The sequence below is a fragment of the Odocoileus virginianus genome, unplaced genomic scaffold, assembly GCF_023699985.2.
Source record: "Odocoileus virginianus isolate 20LAN1187 ecotype Illinois unplaced genomic scaffold, Ovbor_1.2 Unplaced_Scaffold_1, whole genome shotgun sequence".
Classification (NCBI taxonomy): domain Eukaryota; kingdom Metazoa; phylum Chordata; class Mammalia; order Artiodactyla; family Cervidae; genus Odocoileus; species Odocoileus virginianus.
The window spans coordinates 2,067,388-2,081,676 of record NW_027224263.1 but is presented as its reverse complement, the minus strand read 5'-3'; the positions used below and the strand labels follow the sequence as shown (position 1 = coordinate 2,081,676).

The 14,289-nt window shown below is 38.4% G+C and overlaps 1 protein-coding gene across 1 annotated transcript in view; it reads right to left on the bottom strand.

The window, feature by feature from the left end:
- Window positions 1–14,289, bottom strand: part of COL4A5 (collagen type IV alpha 5 chain) — a 229,980-nt gene that overhangs the window by 108,089 nt on the left and 107,602 nt on the right. Inside the window, exons 3-4 of the mRNA XM_020898386.2 lie at window positions 9,078–9,167; window positions 1,332–1,376 (exon numbers count right to left, since the gene is read on the bottom strand). Coding sequence (XP_020754045.1) covers window positions 1,332–1,376; window positions 9,078–9,167 — 135 coding nt within the window. The remainder of the gene's footprint in view (window positions 1–1,331; window positions 1,377–9,077; window positions 9,168–14,289) is intronic.

Here is a 14,289-nt window from a genome sequence, read left to right as displayed (position 1 = left end):
TTTTTTAAAATATTTTGCTATAATGTAGTTACATGGTGGTATAGGCAGTAAAACTTTATGGAACCGACCTCCTTTTTCAAAAATACTTATTCTTTAACATAATGGCTGCAACTAGAGCTTCCCAAACTTATTCTCTTCAAGACACACAAATAAAATTATACTATTTTACCTCATTCCCAGGAAGGGTACATGACCTGAGGTGATCAGTTCTCTGAAGTCTGAGATGATCACCCTGGTTGGGTAGTTCTGCTTTAAACCACTTGTGTGAAGTATATTTTTAAGAATTTGAAAAATTACTGAAATTCAACACTTTCACATTTCTCAACCATAAATTACTTTAAAGTCTTCTTATATTAGTTTAAATAGACATCTGAATATACAAAGACAACTATCAAAATACTAAAGAAAGGCTAATTATAGACATATGAACTCTGAAACTTTAAAAGACTTCACTTTGATTCCTTAAAAAACTGGAAATAGAACTGCCTTATGACCCAGCAATCCCACTCCTGGGCATACACACCGAGGAAACCAGATCTGAAAGAGACACGTGCACCCCAATATTCATCGCAGCACTGTTTATAATAGCCAGGACATGGAAACAACCTAGATGTCCATCAGCAGATGAATGGATAAGAAAGCTATGGTACATATACACAATGGAATATTACTCAGCCATTAAAAAGAATTCATTTGAATCAGTTCTAATGAGATGGATGAAACTGGAGCCCATTATACAGAGTGAAGTAAGCCAGAAAGAAAAACACCAATACAGTATACTAACGCATATATATGGAATTTAAAAAGATGGTAACAATAACCCTATATGCAGGACAGAAAAAGAGACACAGATGTATAGAACAGACTTTTGGACTCTGTGGGAGAAGGTGAGGGTGGGATGATCTGAGAGAATAGCATTGAAACATGTATATTATCAAGTGTGAAACAGATCACCAGCCCAGGCTGGATGCATGAGACAAGTGCTCAGGGCTGGTGCACTGGGAAGACCCAGAGGGATGGGATAGAGAGGGAGGCGGGAGGGGGGATCGGGATGGGGGGATGGGGAACACATGTAAATCTATGGCCGATTCATGTCAATGTATGGCAAAAATCACTACAATGTTGTAAAATAATTAGCCTCCAACTAATAAAAATAAGTGAAAAAAAAATCATTAGTTTTAAAGCAAGAGCAAAAAAAAAAAATTAAAAAAATAAAAGACTTCACTTTTCTTCCTGCATTTCTATATGAGTCTTTTTCCAGTTGCCTTATAACACTTCAGTAGCTTCTCCATTTGACCAACAAAATATTTGATACAGCAAATATCACTTACTCTGATCCCTTTTGGTCCTGGTGGTCCTGGAACTCCATCATCACCCTGAAAAATACAACATAATTTAGTTATGTTTCCTTCAAAAAGAGCCCTCGAATAACTAACTTTGTATTGTAAACTGAGACAAGTTTTGTGAACCTTTGTGAAAGTTAGTGATAAATTTATATACTCAAGGAAGAAGTATTTATTATTGAGACTAAAAGCACTAAGATAAGTCAAAAGCTAAAAAGTAAGAAAGGCCTTTATTTACTAAGAAGAAAACTGTTGATATGCAGAAGAAACCTTATACCTGTAAAGTTAGTTCTGAATCATGTCAAGAAAATGAAGATTAAATAGTGGTACAGATATCCTTCAAATCATTTGTGCGTGTGTGCGTGATCAGTTGCTCAGTCATGTCTGACTCTTTGGGACTCCACAGACCATAGCCCACCAGTTGCTCAGTCATGTCTGACTCTTTGGGACTCCACAGACCATAGCCCACCAGTTGCTCAGTCATGTCTGACTCTTTGGGACCCCACAGACCATAGCTCACCAGGGATTATCCTGGTCCATGGATTATCCAGGCAAGAATCCTGGAGTGGGTTGTCATTTCTTCTTCCAGGGGATCTCCCCAACCCAGGGATTGAATGCATGTCTCCTGCATCTCCTGCATTGCAGGTGGAATCTTTACCACTGGGCCACTGGGGAAGCCCCAAATCATTTATGCATTAACAAAATTAGAGCTGAAAATCTGAACAGTTTCTATATTGTGTCAATCTGCTCACCATGCTGCTAACAAACAGCATCACCTTTGAACCTAACTATGAGCTGTCATGAGTTTGCTGTTTTAAAGCTTTGCTATGTTTCATACAGGCACTTCCTACTGTCAGAGCTAAGAAGGAACAAGAAAGAGCCACAGACTTTCCTTTCAAGCTTCTACTGCAGACTCCATGCAAAAGAGGCTGCCCACAGGATTGTTAATCTATTTATCCATTTCTAGTTACAACTGCATTGCTGAGAATTTAAAGTCTTGCCTCACTAAGTTTTCCTAAGTAGTTAAATAAAAGGGGGGGTGGGAATAAAGAAAACCTAATCCTGCTCCAATAGGCAGGATTTTCAGTGGAACGTACAGTTAGTAGGCCACCATCTGAGGCTTTAGATAGTTTTACTAACTTGGGGTATCTTGCTTTAAAACAGGCTTCCAAACTACTCTAGTTACAATCCTAGAGATTCCCTTAGAGGTTCCTTTATGCCCATGTCACAGCCCCTCTTCAACCAGTAAAGCTCTGTTTTTATCTGTTTTATTTGGGGTTTCATGAAAAATTTTATTTGGGGAAAAGGTTACCTGATGTATTAGTTTCTTATACTGCTCTTACAAATTACCACAAACTTGGTGGGCTAAAAAATAATATGATCTTACATACAGTTCTGGAAGTCTCAGTGGGAGAGCTGTGTTACTTTCTGGAGGGTTGAGATTTCATTTATTTTCTTTCTCCAGCTTCGAGAGCTACCAGCATCCCTCTGCTCATGGCTCTCTTCAATCTTCACATTCAGTGACAGCTGAATGAGTTTTTCTAACATTGCATCACTCTGACACTGATTCTTCTGCCTCCCTCTTCCACATTTAAAGGACCCTTGTGATTATACTGGGTCTACTCAGAGTAACCAGAATAATTACCCTAGTTTAAAACAAGTTGCCTAGCAGGTTTAATTCCACCTGTAATCTTAATTTCACTTACTTTTATAACCTAACATATTCACAGGTTCTGGGGATTAGTTACGGACATCTTTGGCTTCCTGGTGGCTCAGATAGTAAAGAATCCACCTGCAATGTGGGAGACCTGGGTTCGATCCCTGGGTTGGAAAGATCCCCTGGAGGAAGCATGGCAACCCACTCCAGTATTCTTGCCTGAAGAATCCCATGGACAGAGGAGCCTGGTGGGCTATAGTCCATGGGGTTGCAAAGAGTTGGACACGACTGAGCGACTAAGCATAATTAGGAGGTGAATATTAATCTGCCTGCCATACTCTGCTTTAAAACAAGCTTAGTAATCTACTCTTTTCACAACAGATGCATCTCTAAGGAACTTAAAGTAAATCTATATCTATTATAAAACTAGAAGATTGATTGCTCAATGAATCATTTTATGTATTCCCACTGAAGGCAGAAATAAGACAAGGATGCCTTAATACTATATTGGCCATACTAAGCAACATGTCTAAATAAAAGAAATCAGAGGTATAAAAATTGGGAAAAAATGAGGCAAAATGAATTATTTGTAAATAATATGTTTGTATGCATGGGAAATCCAAATTAATTAAATGAAAAATTACTATAATCAGTAAAATAATTCAGTAAGGTAGCTGTATATAAAAATAATATGAAGAAATCAATAGCTTTCTTATATACCAACAACTACCTGTTAGAAAACATGATGGAAGAAAATATGCAATTTATAATAGCAGAAAAAGATAAAATATTTAGCATCAAACTGAATAAGATGTATAAGATATGTAAGACAAAGTGACTAATGTTTATGTGGAAAAATAAGTAAGCAATAACACTGAGAAAAATTCTAAAGAATAAAAGGCAAATGAGGGGACACTAGCAGTGTCAGATAAAATATAACAGGTCAATAATTAAAATAGTTTGGTTCTGATATCTGAATAAGCAGACCATTGGAAGAGTATGAGAAGTCCAGAAACAGGTCCATATAATCATGCGAATTTGGTATATAATGAAAATGCATTACAAATCAGTGCAGAAAATTATATTGGGGCACACTTGTGAGGACATCTAGAAAATAAAAGTAGAATTTATATCACAAATCATACCAGGGTGAATTAGAAATTGATATAATATTTACATGAAAAAAGTGAAACTATTAATATACTGGAATAAAACATGGGAGAATTATTTTACAGTCTTACAGTGGGGAAGGCATTTCCTATTCAAAACCCCAAAGCCATAACAGACCTTTGATAAACACAGAGGGACATAAATATACACACACACAGATAAAGGGCAATCTCCCTGAAATATAAATAGCTCACTAAAATATGAAAACGCCAACAATCCAGTAGAAAAGTGGGCAAATTATATAAACACACAGTTCACAGAAATGAAAAGATGCTCAATTTTCACAAGAAAATAACATGAGTACTCATTACGAATGTATAGACCTCAGTGGCTAATGGACACAGTGGAAAGGAGGTATTTTTCATTGTATACCTTTTATGTTAATTTATTTTGAACAAAATGAATAGTTTATCTGTGGAGAATCAATTATTTTTAAGAATAAAGAAATACTTTGGAAATTTTTATATATACACTCCTATATATGTTATTTATATATATATATATATTTGTTTTCTATACTTTTACTTTCATATACAAATGTATACAGATTAAAGAATAATCCTACAAAATTTTTGACTTGGTATGCACATTAATATATACACATGTGTCCAAACATCCAATCACATAAAAAGTATAAATTCAGCTATATTGGGAAGTATGAAGTCATAGTGGAGACTGAAGCACAATGTGCTTCCAATTAAAAAACCCCAGAGCTTAGAAAGCAGTGAAACCTTCTCATTTTATGGATACAGAAATGGAATCACAGCAAAAGATTGAATTGCTTTCTTAATTTAAACTGCACACAACTACACCTTTAAAAATTATCATACACTGTACAATAGTCCCAATTAATTGTAAATTATTTCAAAAAAACCTAATGCAGTTAGTTTTTAATAATTTGACATAAATTTTATTAAAACTGAAACCACTCAGTGAGCATGGTGTGCAAGAAACTCAGCACCTAATACCAGGTAAACTCAGATACAACAAATATAACTTTATTTTTTTATGGTTCAACTTAATTACTAAGGACCTATTTCACTAACATTGCTGAAATTTAACCTCAATTGACTGGACTTCCCACACCTCATTTTCACAAGGCTGCGCCTAAGTTATGGAGAGCTTAAGTAGTTTCAAGGTGTTAAGGGGGTGGGACAGTCTAGTCCAAGCTGGAATTCATTGAGATGTCCTTTGCCAACAGTGTGCATGGATTACTGCTGAGTTAGTGCCCAATTCTGGGCTTTCCTGGTGGCTCAGCTCAGCCTACAATGTGGGAGACCTGGATTTGGTCCCTGGGTTGGGAAGATCCCCTGGAGAAGGGGATGGCTACCCACTCCAGTATTCTGGCCTGGAGAATTCCATGGACTGTATAGTTCATGGGGTTGCAAAGAGTTGGACATGACTGAGAGACTTTCGCTCACTGGGCTTCCCTGGTGGCTCAAATGGTAAAGAATCCACCTGCAATGCAGGAGACCCCGATTCAATCCTTGGGTCAGGAAGATTCCCCTGGAGAAGGAAATGACACCTCACTCCAGTATTCTTGCCTGGAGAATCCCATGGACAGAGGAGCCTGGTGGGCTACAGTCCATAGGGTCGCAAAGAGTTGGACACGACTGAGCAACTAAGCACCTAGTGCTCAATTATACCCACTTGACTCAGATCTTTCTGCTATTTCTGTGCTGCGCTTGGGTGTACAAGAAACATTCTGATGTTTTATACCTCATTAGACTAGGAAATTCTGTTGTATGTCCCACCTACTTAAATTTTATGCAGTCATTTGGAGTTTTGCTTTTTCCTCAGTGTAAAAGTTCTCTATTCAGGAAATTTATACAAGTCATGTCTGTTCTTGAATCTAACAAAATTCCTTGGTGAACTACCACCTCCTCAGAGATCATGTGCAAACCTATTCCCATAATCTATGCTATGGTATAGTAAGTGTTAAAAAGTATTATGTATTTAAGTTAATTTTCCCCCTTTACTAAGAAGGCCACTTGGTAAGTATTATTTGATTCCCTTCATGCTCTAATGGCATGATGTACCACTATTCCATGAAATAAAATTAGGGGAAAAAAAGGGTTTTTAAACCAGTTTTCTTTTCCAGGAAAATGAACAGAACTAGCCCTTTCATCTATTAGTTCATCAGTCTAACTAATACAGATAGTAAAGGAGAATGAGCCAAAAGAGCCATTAAAAAACTCCAAAACTTCTCCCGATCTTAAAATTCACTATTATTTCTTCCCATTCCATAACATGCACATAAGTTGTTATCCTTGCTCATGGTATAGGAGAGACTACCCACACAGAAGTCAATGGGGAAAATTATCACCAACCGACAGGATGGCAGCATCATCGGATCTTTGAGCATGGGTACAGGAGAGGGAGGGTGTATGTACCTACCCTTTCTTCTTCCTCTCTCATAGAAAAGCCTACGTGACTTCCTCCTCACCAGATTCATTGATACAATTGTCTCAGATAGTCACCACTCAATTTGACAAACTGGTAGACATGTCACCCATCACCCAGCCCTGCAGATAAATGTCTGCTGTGTCCCTGAATACAACAAATGGGTATTTCTCTAAACATGGAAATTCTTAGTACCTCAGATATCCCAACATTGTTACACTGATGCATTGCCACAGTTGGACTCTGATGCTACAGAAATAAAACACCTCTTCAGATGTCAGCTTGTTCTTAAATTGGGATTAACTGAGGCATCTGGGAAAAGGGATATGGGATTTGCCATTGGAGCTATTTTGACATCAATAGTGGTGGCCTTCTCCCCCATATATTCCCCTACCTTATACAAATTTTGCAATTCCACTCAAGGACTCTACTAGCCAGGAGGGACTTTTGGCTGTTTGAGTCCCATGATTATCAATAACTTTTACCCTCCCATCACCATGTGCACCCCACCTTGGGATATTTCTTTTGTAAAAGTCAGGCCTTTGACTTTCTGACCAATGTACATAATGGGGGCATTGACAAGAGACTTCTAAATATTCAAAACAGCCTCTCCCAATGAGCACATCACAGTAAAATAGAGTAAGAGTGGAACTCAAGGTAGATTGTGGTTACTCAGGAGAATAGTCTGCTCATGTTTATGTTCCTGGCAGCTTTTCCCACTGTCAGGACCATTCATTAGAAAAAGTTATGTGCAACTTGTCCTTGAAAGTGAAGTGAAAGTTGCTCAGTTGTGTCTGACTCTTTGCGACCCCGTGGACTATACAGTCCATGGAATTCTCCAGGCCAGAATACTGGAGTGGGTAACTGTTCCCTTCTCCAGGGGATCTTCCCAATCCAGGGATCAAACCCAGGTCTCCCACATTGCAGTGGATTCTTTACCAGCTGAGCTACCAGGGAAGCCCAAGAATACTGGAGTGGGTAGCCTATCCCTTCTCCAGGGGATCTTCCTGACCCAGGAATTGAACTGGGGTCTCTTGCATTGCAGGTGGATTCTTTACCAGCTGAGTTACCAGGGAAGCCCCAACTTGTCCTTGACCTCTACTAAAGTCATTAATGATACCACTTCAGCTTTGGAAGCACAACAGACCAGCCTCAACAACCTGGCCTGAGTAGTACTGGATTAACAGCCTAGTCTTCAACTTCCTGCTGGCCAACCAAGGAATGGTCTTGCTATTGCCAGAACTTCATGATGTACCTACATCACTAAAACTGGCAAGGTAGAGCAGTCTATCACCAGACTTAAGTCTTCTGGCTCTCTAAATTTGATCAGATGGGCTATGGGCCATCTATTCCTGGCTTGGTAACTATGAGCCATGAGGGAAGCCCAGTGGTTGGGGCTGATGGTTACACTCACTCCTCCAGGCAGGCCTGATCATCCTGCTTGGAGTAATTTTGATCAACACCATGATCCACTGCAGCCTCATACTAATTATATTGTGACATAACTCCTCAAAGTCTGACCCATCCAGGTCCATGTTGGAGTGACCTATGTTTCTCATATGGGTCTTAAAAAATCAAGAGATGAAATTGAGGATTCTGGCTCCTGGCTAAAGACCTACGTGTGATTTTTCAGACCCAGCCACAGACAGTTACAAAGACCTCATGGTAAGCCTCACATAGAAAAGCTGCCCATCCCATGCCAGAAAGCCGCAGATAGGAAAGCGGCCCATCCCACACCAGAATTAGTGCACAGCCAATGCATGTCAGTCTCTGAAGGGAGGTGTAGTTAGGGCATCAGTCCTCCTGGCTGATCATGCTCTTATGCACATCTGCATTGGAAGACCTCTTTATATGGAACCTTGCTGAAGACCTCTTTATTGAGTGCAGGATGGGGACCTTGAGGACATTTTTTTCTGTTCTCTGTACTTTTCTACTCCTAGCTCTTCCCTCTCTCCCTTCATCCATCCAGCCCTCTGGTATACTAAAAAACAGCAGTTTTTTTCCCTCCAAGCTTCTGCAGCAATGAAACAATTCCCCATGCTGAAGCATTTGACCCTCACTGGCACTTTTCCACGAGGAAAAATGGAACAGTGGGGAAATCCACACTTTCTCTGGTTTATGTTTTGCTTATACACACTGTCACAGTAAGTGACTAAAAGCTTGACTGTTACTTTCATTTTGGCTTGTTGTCTTAACCAGTACTCTGACACCTGTCAGTTCAGCTCTCTCCAGCTCAGCTGAGCTCCTGACAGGACTTAATTTTTGTTCAGGATCCCAATAACCACACACCATTAACAGTATCTTCCAAAAGTATTTGGATACAGCAGTAACATTTAGCCTTTTACAGAAACCAACAATGAAGTATAATTCTTGGCCATTCTACTGTTTTATTTAAATATTAGTTTTTGACTGTAATTCAGTAACTTTTTAATTCATCTGACACTTATCCCATATTAAGATGGCTTCATTTCTTTGGTATCACTGACTGGCAACTTGGCACGTACCTTTTGTCCCCGAGGCCCTGGGGGCCCTTCTGGACCTGGAAATCCAGGCAAACCTGGATGGCCTTCCAAACCTGGAAATCCTCTCTCCCCCTGCAATTGGACAAGAAAGAAAGATAAGGTCACTCATCAATTTTCAAGCAGAAGCATGGATGAGATTCAAAAACATTAAATGACTATCTAGAGAAGATTAATTTATTTATGCTAAATTCAGAGTATCTACTAACATGGAGAAAACGGTATGATATGAGTAGAAAAACACAAACAACTCTAAATTTATATCATATTTGGTAATGCAATTTCTTGCTTTCTCATAAAATTTAAAGGCTTATCAGAGATGAAATAAAGCTGAAACATACTGACATGAAGAATTTAACAGGGAAGATGGCAATAAATTCAGGAAACTAGGTCTGAAAGGGTTACAATGAAATAAGTATGGTACACAGATGAAGAAGGTTAAAAGAACATCAGAGAAGATTTCAGGTTTGTAGTAGAGCATAGAGTTGTAGGATTATTCATAATGGAAATTAATTAGCTGGTTAGTGATAAGTTAGCTAGAAAAGGGCTTGATAATATCAAGATCTTTATATATTTTTTCTGATTGTAAAATTAAATTAAAAAAGGAATCCATGTTTGTTCTGGTAAAAAAGAAAAAGAAAAAACCACCATTAATTATGACTCAAGTCCCAGTTCTGACCACAGCACTTAATAACACCAGCACAGGAGGGCTGCCTACCTACTAGTGAGGATCCACCACATCTTGTCAGCATCTATCAACAAAGGTTGCCTGATGTGCAAATCTCTACAACCAGATAGGTGGGGGCTACAGAGCCACCATGTGTACTAACATACCATTAGACATATTAAAGTTAGTTAACTTGCATACAGTCAGTTATGCAAAGAGTAAAAACCCCAACATCTCCAGGGATCCAATCACAGAAAGCAAATTCACCACTATTACATTTAAGAACCCCAAGGGCTCATAGTTCCAAGGCATGAGCTTTCAACTGCTCGGCTGCACGCAGTTCCTCTACTTTTCTAAGGCTTGAAGGTTGAGTCTCTGGCTAAAGGCTCTGGACCTTGTTCTGGGAACCCCTCTCCCCAGATTCTATCCACAATGACAGCCTAGGCAGCACGTGAGAAAGATGAAGCGTGTATATCTACAAGGCAACTGACTAATGGCCCATAAGAGGCATATACCCCTGGAGGTTAAGGAACAACAGACTTTCATTCACAATCCCAGTGGGCATGTGTATCTGTGTGTGTGTGTGTGTTAAGTACTAAGTTTAGCCTGGATAGCTTAGATAATCTTGTACTGAATAATTTCCTGTTATGTTGAATCATACTATAATAAATATAAGAACTTTGAAAAGGCTACTTCTGGTCAATTTTCACTTATTACTTCAAAACCAATGAAGCAAATGTTACCCAATTAATGGTAGGTCTCCACATTCCTGTAGCATTGACAATAATTATCATTATTGACATGTTACTGTATTTTCTATTTTCAATAAATGTATCTCTTTGTTGTTTTAATTACTCATAAGATTGTGATAATTTAGCATCCAAAGGGCTTCCCTGGTGGCTTAGATGGTAAAGAATCTGCCTGCAATGTGGGAGACCCAGGTTCGATCCCTGGGTTGGGAAGATGCCCTGGAGAAGGAAATGGCAACCCGCTCCAGTATTCTTGCCTGGAGAATTCATGGACAGAGGAGCCTGGTGGGCTACAGTCCATGGAGTCGCAAAGAGTCAGAAATGACTGAGCAACACACACACACACACACACACACACACACACACACACAATCTCAATTCCATTATTTTGAAGGAAACAGAACAAGAAAAGAGAAATAGAAGATTAAAAAATTTTAGACCTGGATTGCCTCAATTCACTACATAGCCCATTTATAGCAGAGCTGGTAATAGAAATCTAATCAAAAGTGCCAGTCAGAAAGGAAGCTGGGATGAAATAAAATGATCAAGTTGGAGTAGATTTCCATAAGTGGAAAACACAGCTATGTTTTAGGATTTCCGCTGGTATTTAGAGCATATCTCTGCCAAAACTTGAGGCTAATGCTTGAAGAGAGCTATATAGTTTCAGAAGCCAAATTGCTACCTGGGCTATAGATAATAAAGGACTAAACTAGAAACTGAAAGTAGAGAGTGCTAAAAAGCTTAACTACACTTGTATTAATAAAAACCATATACCTATACCAGATTCCTATCCTGAAATCTCCTCACATAATTGTCAAACAATGTTGTAGTCCTATCTAGTTGGCAGAGCAGTATCATCCCAAGAAAGACAGAAGGGCAGCTACTGGAGGAAAGTAGCAGAAAAATTGCAATAGCAACCCCTAGTCTTCAAAAGGTAGAAAGTTTCCTGCAGTAGAAACTATAGAAGGCTTTCATGAGGAGAGAGTGCAAGAGGGTCCTCTAATCTAATTCCTAATACAGGAAGTAGGGAAAACTGACATTTGTTGCATGCCTACCCTTTCTACTAGTTGTCAGGCAATTATTTAATCCTTATAACTATCTAGATTTTACTGTAATTTGTTAGTTACACTCACTAACATAGAAAATGATGTGGTGTACCTATTTCTGAAGGTCAAACTTTAAAAAAACTGGTTTGTGCTGCCTTCCCACATTTGGATAAAAAAAAATTAATCTCATTTTTCTTTATGGAATAATAGTCTTCTCTCTCTGCCTGTCCCTTAAATATTGGTATTACATTGAATGTCCTTTTTTGACCCTTTCTCTGGGATATCTCAAATATCAACATATTTTTTCCTAAAAGCTGGGCTCACAAGGCCAAATGTCTTAAACATCTCCTCTTATATATCACACAGGCACCTAACACTCAACAATAACAATAGCAAATTCATACTGAATGCTTTCTATGTGCCAGAGTTCATTCTTAATTCTTTCCATGTTTCATCTTATTTAATCCTCCCAATGACAATATTCAGTTCAGTTCAGTCGCTCAGTCATGTCTGACTCTTGCAACCCCATGAATCGCAGCACGCCAGGCCTCCCTGTACATCACCAACTCCCAGAGATTACTCAAACTCATGTCCATTGAGTTGGTGACACCACCCAGCCATCTCATCCTCTGTCGTCCCCTTCTCCTCCTGCCCTCAATCCCTCCCAGCATCAGGGTCTTTTCCAATGAGTCAACTCTTCACATCAGGTGGCCAAAGTATTGGAGTTTCAGCTTCAGCATCAGTCCTTCCAATGAACACCCAGGACTGATCTCCTTTAGGATGGACTGGTTGGATCTCCTTGCAGTCCAAGGGATTCTCAAGAGTCTTCTCCAGCACCACAGTTCAAAAGCATCAATTCTTCGGCACTCAGCTTTCTTCACAGTCCAACTCTCACATCCATACATGACCACTGGAAAAACCATAGCCTTGACTAGACGGACCTTTGTTGGCAAAGTAATGTCTCTGCTTTTTAATATGCTATCTAGGTTGGTCATAACTTTTGCCCCAAGGAGTAAGTGTCTTTTAATTTTGAAGTAGAACCTACTTTGTGAGTAAGAGGCACACATAAAAATTTAACAGGAAGGCCACTTTATAATCACAATAAGAAAGTTATGTGATCATGGAAATAAAAAATAAATTCTAAGAATAGTTTCTTGGGGCTTCCCTGGTGGTACAGTGGTTAAGAATCCACCTTGCAATGCATGGGACACCAGTTTGATCCCTGGTGAAGGAGGATTCCACATGCCATGGAGCAACTAAGCCTGTGTGCCACAACTACTGAGTTTGCACTCTAGAGCCTGTGAGCTGCAACTACTGAGCCATGTGCTGCAACTACTGAAGCCCACACCCTAGAGCCCATAGTCTACAACAACTGAAGCCACCACAATGAGAAGGTCCTGTATTGCAACTAGAGAGTAGCTCTCACTCACTGAAATTAGAGAAAGTCTGAGTGCAAAAACGAAGACCCAGCACAGCCAAAATGTAAAAATAAATAAAAAATTAAAAAAAAAAACAGTTTATCAAAACAGATACACAATTAACAGGAAAAATACTGGATTTCTGAGGATAGGAAAAATAAAAATTAGGACAAACTGTCACAGTGACAATTATAATTAAAATTATTTGGGGATTATACTACTGTAAAAAGTAAAAAATTATATAAACCTATGGGAAAAGCAATACCCTTAAAAGACAAATGGAAACAATAACTTAATTAGGTAATGCAATTATAATGGTTTTACAATTATATAAATTATGGGCAACTGTGTCTTCTTTTGTGTAATTTCTATTGTCTTTGTAATTATATAGCACAAAGAAATATTTGCAGTGATCAGAACAAGAATACGGATCTTTAGGAACTGTCAAAATGGAAATAATCTAGGTCAGAAGATCTCAAATTTTAACTAGAATCAGAACCACTTGAACAGCTTGTTGAAACAAGGTTACCTGGTCCTGCCCCCAGAGTTAGATTTAGTAGGTCTGCTATGGAGCCTAAGAATCTGCATTTCTACAAGCTCCCAGTAAATGCGGATGCAACTGGTAGAGGGGCCCACTTTGTTTAGATAATATTTGACTATGACATGAATTTTGGGATGTCAATTGATTGATTTCTTGTTCTCATCAGCAGTCTGGTGAATTTTGTTTTTAGCAGTATGTACCTGAACTCATTCCTTTGGCAAAATATACATGCTTCTGTGTTAAACTTATTTTTAAAAAGCAGTTTTATTGAAGTAAAATAATATACAATAAATTTCACTTAACGTACACAATTTGAAAATTTTTGTCACATATGTGACAACCAAAATAATGAACATATCTATCACTCATAAAAATTTCCTTGTCTTTTCAACAAATGGTGCTGGAAAAATGACATTCCCTGCAAAAAAAAAAAAAAATCTAGACACAGACCTTACACCTTCACAAAAATTAATTCAAAATGGATCAGAGACTTAAATGCAAAACATAAAACTCCTAGAAAATAACATGGGAGAAAACCTATATGACCTTGGATATGGTGGTGACATTTTAGATGTCACAACAAGGGCACAATCCACAAAAGAAATAATTGATAAGCTAGATTTCAAGAAAATGAAAAACTTCTGCTCTGCAAGAAACAATGTCAAGAGAATGAGAAGACAAATCACAGACTGGGAAAAAATATTTTCAAAAGATACATCTGATAAAGGACTGTTATCCAAAATATACAAAGAACTCTTAACAATAAGAAAACAACC